This window comes from Lissotriton helveticus, chromosome 7, assembly GCF_964261635.1.
Source record: "Lissotriton helveticus chromosome 7, aLisHel1.1, whole genome shotgun sequence".
Lineage (NCBI taxonomy): Eukaryota > Metazoa > Chordata > Amphibia > Caudata > Salamandridae > Lissotriton > Lissotriton helveticus.
The window spans coordinates 1,517,140,219-1,517,146,617 of record NC_136068.1 but is presented as its reverse complement, the minus strand read 5'-3'; the positions used below and the strand labels follow the sequence as shown (position 1 = coordinate 1,517,146,617).

Below are 6,399 nucleotides of genomic sequence, written 5' to 3'. Positions count from 1 at the left end.
GGGTGTGGTGTGGTTTAGAGAGTATAGCAAAAATGGTGAAGCACTTTTTACTGATGGATCTTGCATTGAAGAGTAAGCATTTACATTGTTGCGTTTCTTTCATCTTGATATGAGTGCTTTGAGGGCAATGTGCGGTCTAGAATGGTGGCATTAGGGATATTGTAGCACCCATGCAGTCTATTCCACCACAATTTATCAGCTCAATCTGTTGGCTTACAGTCACTACTGTATGTTTACTACTGCTTCCCAGCAGAAAAACATTGTGCTGCAAGTTCAGGTAAATGGGCGTGCCATTCAACAAGACTGCCATACAATCATTTACTGCACGTAAGAGGGGAGTTATTTGTCCAACAGTTCCCTTTCCACTCTCTTCTGCTTCACGCCAGAATCTTCAGTTTGATCAGCAGGTCTTTTTACAAATGGGGCTTAAATACCAGAAGGGAAAGTTAGCACAAGGGGGTAAATGAAAGAAGTAAAGGTAAAGGCAATGTAATACAAAAATATAAATTTTATTTCTATGGCGATTTACAATAAGAATAAACAAATGTTTTCTTAATTTTTATACAACATAATTAGCGCTCTGAAATATATAAAATGAGATCTCTTATATTAAAAAGCCATATTATTATAAAATGTAAATGAATGTTGGGAAAGAGAATCCTGTATTTGAATTAGGAATAGTCCTATTTTTGACCAAAGGTGAACATAGTAAAACAGACAATAAAACAAATCGAACAGTTGAATTCACTTTTTTTCTGGCACATGTCTGACAGGAATGCACATGAAGAGATTTCCTGCTTTGGGACTTTGCATGTTGAATCGTTTAGAAATTCCGGACACTGAAATTTTGCACACACACCGTGTGCTCCAAAACATGTATGCTGCTGTATGGATTCAGAACTGGTGATGTGTCCCATGCTGGACCATTTGCAATGAATCCTGAGAAAAGAACAGCTTTTAAAGCATTTTCGCATATTCAGTAGAGTGAATGTTTTTTTGCTTCGTAGATATTTTAGCTTGTAGCGTTCTTTAACAGGACATTCAGTTATAAATAATCATAAGAGAAGGCACTTCAGTCTCCTACTGGACTCTTATGAATACAGCAAAACACTAGAACAAACAGCTTTAACACGTCAGCCCTACACATTTTGATTCCCGCAATTGCCTCCCTTAACAGCATCTTGTATATTTAATCACAGCCCTTTCATGTTAGGGGTAGTGCGGAAATTATAAAAGGGGTACAGTCAGTATATGGAAGTACTGAACAGAATAAAAAATATGTGCAAACCACTGATGTACTATAACGTTTTTCGTTCTTGGGACTGAATCATATGGATGACAGCAATATGGCAGATTTGGAGAACCAATGTATTGCATGGCCAAGTGCAGTTGGCTACAGACACACAAAAAGGTAACAAAAGGGTACCCCTCGTTTCCTGGTGTCAGACATAGGGTTAATACAGAGGGATCTACATAGCGAGGTTTGGCCGAGTCAGGATTTCTACTTGAATGACCAGTACCGTGATAATATAGGCGTATATCTCTACAGTATGAGTAACAGCACACTTTGAATTATGTGTACACCCGAGCACCTCTCCTTTGGTATATGCGATTGACCAGGTCTCATTTAGAGGATCTCATTACAGCACTTCTGGAGGAAGCAGTGCTTCTTTTGTAATATGCTTCATCATCATCAATACTACATCCACCAATTAATAGCCATAGTAAAACTTGACGTCCATAAATGATAAAATGAAAACACTGATCTTGCAACTACAAGATGGCCAGCACTGCTCTTACCAAATGATTGGGGCTACCAGTCTAAAGGCAACTGAAAATCGCTACGCGTGGACTTCAGTCCAGTAAGGTGGATCAAACGACAATCATAAAATAAATGCAGACTGGTTTACACAAGAGCAGGCCTCAATAGAAGTCAGAATCTGTGTTTCATGACATGATCAATATTATGGGAAACAACCTGCAAGGCTAGGGGAGATCCACTCTTTCCTAACACCTGTGCCATCTTGTCAAAGAGGACTTGCTTTCTTTGAAGATCCATAGAAATAGAATAATAACATCACAGTGGAATACACCCTGTAAGCACCCCATACATCATGATGTAACAGATAAAGGGGTGGCATGGGTCTACAGGTTACCTGCCTGTACTGCTCATCTTAATATCTTCCCACATCTCAGCAATGTAATAGAAATATCTAAAAAGGAACTGGCCTTCTCCAAGACTTTTCAGCTAGTCATTAGTTATGCTTTAAGGCTGTTGTGAGTAACCTTGCTTTAGCCCTATGGGCTTCTCAGAGGCACTGTCCTCCATACCACTCTGGAAATTTAGTGTGATCAATGCATCTCGTTATTCCATCATACTGCGTTGGTGTAGCAACCTCGTCTTCATCATCACATTTAAGGCATTTCACAGAGTGCGATCATATGGCTGCCTTATGTCATGATTTGGAGTTTGGTGCTGTGTTCTTTCTTTTCACAATGTGATCATCCAACAGGCCTTTGCGGTGCTACATGTATTTCAAAATCAAGACGGGGAAGAAACATCTAGGAGGGGGTGAGGGGGCGGGGGGGGAGGGTGGTACTGCATAGAAATCTTGCATGGCGATGTTGAGAAGAGGAAGTTAAGTGCTGATTTAATGGTCTTCTCAAATTTACTATTGTTATAGATCATTTTTAGGGGAAAGAAATAACTGAGGCCACAGTAATACATCCTCAAAACACTTTCTGCACAAGGACAGAAACTTCATTTTTACCATTGTTATGGGAGACCAATAACCAGTAGCAGAAGAAAGACAAAAGGATTGTGTTGCCAATGATAATACATTTCAGAAAGTGAACTCTGTGCCCTCTCCTTTCCAGCCCACCTCAATATTAAGCTATGGTGTTGTCTTTAACTAGGGTCTAGTTAGAAAGTGAATTTCTGCCATGGAATTAAAGAACTACTTTTGGGTTTCCGGTACTGTAACCTTAATAAAGAGTTCGGTTAAGTAACTACTGCCCATACTTCAATTGGGGAGCCAGCCATATGTCCATGGTATTGTAACAGGCATTGTGATTTCTACCAGGATTGAAGTGTTCCCAGCAGGAGAACTAGATAGCAGCATTTTGGTACCATGTGCACTGCATGCGTTTTGAGATGATGCCCCCGAGTAAAAAAAGTGATTGAGGTTCCAAATGGCAAAACCCACAGATCCCATATTATTGGGTGCAGCGGGTTTGCTCCTCTGTCTGGCAATGAAGAAACCATGATACTGTAGGTGGGTAGGCACGGCAAAACTACCAGTGTGAATGCCATCTGGAATGTGGCTTTGCGGTACATTCAGGACACGCATTGGTTTAAGAAAATAGATAAGCTTGGGGCTATAAATAACCAGATGCTGTTGGCATTAAGTGACTGAATCAAAGTCCATAAACTGAGTAGCATAAACTGAATATGATTATTTTCGTCTTTTATGCAGTAACTAGGGATGTAAACTACTAGACCACTACCAGTGTGCCATTTTAGGTGTGTAAATGTGTACAAATGTGTGAATTCTTAGGAAAATTATTCCCCTTAGCCTTTCGAAGCTGAAGTTCTGATGCAAATGGCTTGTAATTTTGGGGATATGGTCTGGCCATTACTAAGCTAAGACACTTACAGTCAATAGTGGAAAAAGACACGTTCAACTTGAATGCCCATGTAAAATGAATGGATGTGGGTATGTCGATTGGTAGCTGTGACATACCACTGGGGAAATAAAAAACAAAAAAAAGCCTGACAAGTTTTAAGAAGAAAAAACTGTTGGGCAGTCAACAAATGTTATCTACTCCAAACCAACTTTCAAGCCCTTACGCTTTGTTCTCTCTTCTTTGAAAGTTACTCCTTCCAAAAAATACCATCTTGTTCTTATAAAGCACAATCTAGTTCTTATACAACACCATCTAGTCCTTATACAGCACCCATAAATAGTGGAGATCAACACAGCATTTGCTGTTCGATAACAACGAATGAAGAGCAAGATGAATAAGCATCCCTCTACAGACCATCCTGGAACGGTTTCCAGTTCTTGATCTCAATTGGAGTCCCACTTTCTGGTTCCTTTAAACAGGTTAGCCACCATGCACACCCGACAGCTCGGCCTGTCCTACACATGGGCGCTTCCAACCCTGAGAAGAAAGATTTTTTTGCTGCAAATACCACAAGTGCTTGGCAAGACAACCACGTCGCCTTTGAGAAATGTTCTTCACTTGGCAGCAAAATGCCCTCTGTCCAAGGGCACTGGAAGTCCACATGCGTTTCCATTCTTACAGTTACCAACGGAGTTGGAAATAGCAGCTAAGACATCCCCTTCCAGGGGCACAGACTGTCTTCATTTCGCCAATCCATCCTGGCCATCAGCCTACTCTCTCCACTTTGCAAATTATTTTCTCCTCAAAGAGGGGCAGCACGGCATCTTCCTCTGAAATCTCCTGGAAAACAGCGTTGCACTCGAACTCTTGGCTTTCTTTCTTGAAGTAATATCTGCTCAGAAAAAAATAACATCAATTACTGAAACAGTCTTTCCTAGTCGTGCACACTAGACAAAGAAAACAGGCAAGGGTGGAATAGGTGCAACTGAAGCAGAGTATGTTTAAAAAGGCCCCCCCAATAGGATAGGACTTTGTGAAAATCCATTCCATTTTAATCCAGCTTCGTTCAGTCACCCACTAATAAAGGTACCTCATAAGCCATCCCAATCATTTTGATTAAGCAATATTATGCACCGAGTTCTCTTCTCCGGTTGTCCTACTCACTTGTAGATGCCTTTTTTGCTGAGTAGATCCTTGAACTCCCGGAGAGTGAGGGTTGGTTCCTTTGTCCTGATCATATAAGGTATTCTCTCTCCGCAGAAGTAGTAAACGATAGCAAGCCCTCCCTGAAGATGGCTTTCTGTGTTAACCTTCTTTGCCATTTTGTGCCTGCAATAGATAAAAGAAGCAGTTGGTTAAAATGGAGGCCAACAAAATTGGACAGTTTCTTATTCTGGGTATCCGCACCCGTTGTTCTCTGCCTAGGTAAGTGTAAAATAAGGGAGATGGTGCCTAAGAGTTACCTTAAAATATTATAGGTCAGATGTGAATAAGCGTTAGAAAAGAGATCCAACAATGAATAACAACAAGTTCACAAGGCTAACCATATACAGAATGTTATGCTTTGGGCATTTGTCTAGCACATTTCTAGGGTGCTATTGCACTTTCAGAATCTAGGCACACTTTGTGTTTGACAGAGACCTATACACTGGAATTTAAGTGACCTCCTGACACTGTATAGGTTTCTGTTTCATATTGTACAGGGGCTGACAAGAACCTGTCATGGGGCTGTTGGTTATGTGTTCAGTTAGTTGCTTCAGAAGGCTTGCCCATATATTTCCTTACGCACTTGTGCATGGTTGCCCTCTGCTCCCGTTAAGGTGGTTACTTTGGAAGTGGCTTTCATACAATGATGTGGACTCATCAAGGTATACTTACTCTTCGGAAATCTTGGCTGTAGAAATGCCAGATGATGGAAGGCTCTCCGGGACCTTTGGCCGCTCTCTTGTTAAAGTGGGCTGCACACACCTGAAATGGTTGTAGAGAGATTAATTTATGCAAGTGTATAGAAGGAATTCCACCATTTAAAGTTATGATACCTCTAATCACCCCCCCCTCCTTCCCACCCCGACACCCACTCCCCCCCCCCCCTCCGGTCTGGTACAGCCGGTCTTCTAAATTGTCCCTGCGCACCATGCAATCAATATGTTATCTGTAACAGCCAAAGAGACCTCACATCCATACTTTTGCACTAAGAGTGGAATCAAAGGGATGCTCCCTGTAGGGGCACAGAACGTAGTTTGGCCCCTCATGTCTAAACAAGGATTCTGCATACAAAAAGCTATGTAAACTTCAGCGGCACAACAGCAAATACTAACAGAGTAGTACAGCAGGTTTACCTATGAAGACCGCCCTCAGTCTAAAGTTATAACTATTAGAAATGCAAAAAAAGTACGCGGATTTAAAGCCAATGGGCTAAATTTAAAAGCTCCTTTGCTAAACAAGGTCTAACGTCTTCCGCTGGGCTGCCAAACCCACATAACATCACCGTCTCTTTACTTGTACCACCTTGGCATCAACATTGGACTCTTGCACCACCCTTGCTCTCTGCTCATGTTTTTGTTTTCTTAACAGTGCCTCAAAAACCACACTGTTGCATCACCTAGGCAATCTTCAGTAAGTTGCCCCCTTGTGGTATCTTTAAATGGGGGATGTGAGCCACACCTCAACGGCAGAAGATATTTACATCTGGTATATATTTCTGAACACTATAATGTAAATATTATTACAATCAGCGTCTTCCCCGCCCTTAGCTCGAGACTTAATAGGCCC

The 6,399-nt window shown here is 41.4% G+C and overlaps 1 protein-coding gene across 4 annotated transcripts in view; it reads right to left on the bottom strand.

Moving 5' to 3' along the window:
• Positions 1-490: 490 nt before the first annotated feature.
• LOC144770441 (axin-related protein-like) overlaps positions 491-6,399 on the bottom strand; it is a 31,073-nt gene continuing 25,164 nt past the window's right edge. For all 4 annotated transcript variants that reach the window (XM_078654961.1, XM_078654960.1, XM_078654963.1 and 1 more), the window contains exons 10-12: positions 5,506-5,595; positions 4,792-4,956; positions 491-4,519 (exon numbers count right to left, since the gene is read on the bottom strand). In XM_078654961.1, coding sequence (XP_078511087.1) covers positions 4,393-4,519; positions 4,792-4,956; positions 5,506-5,595 — 382 coding nt within the window. In that variant the 3' untranslated portion in view covers positions 491-4,392. The remainder of the gene's footprint in view (positions 4,520-4,791; positions 4,957-5,505; positions 5,596-6,399) is intronic.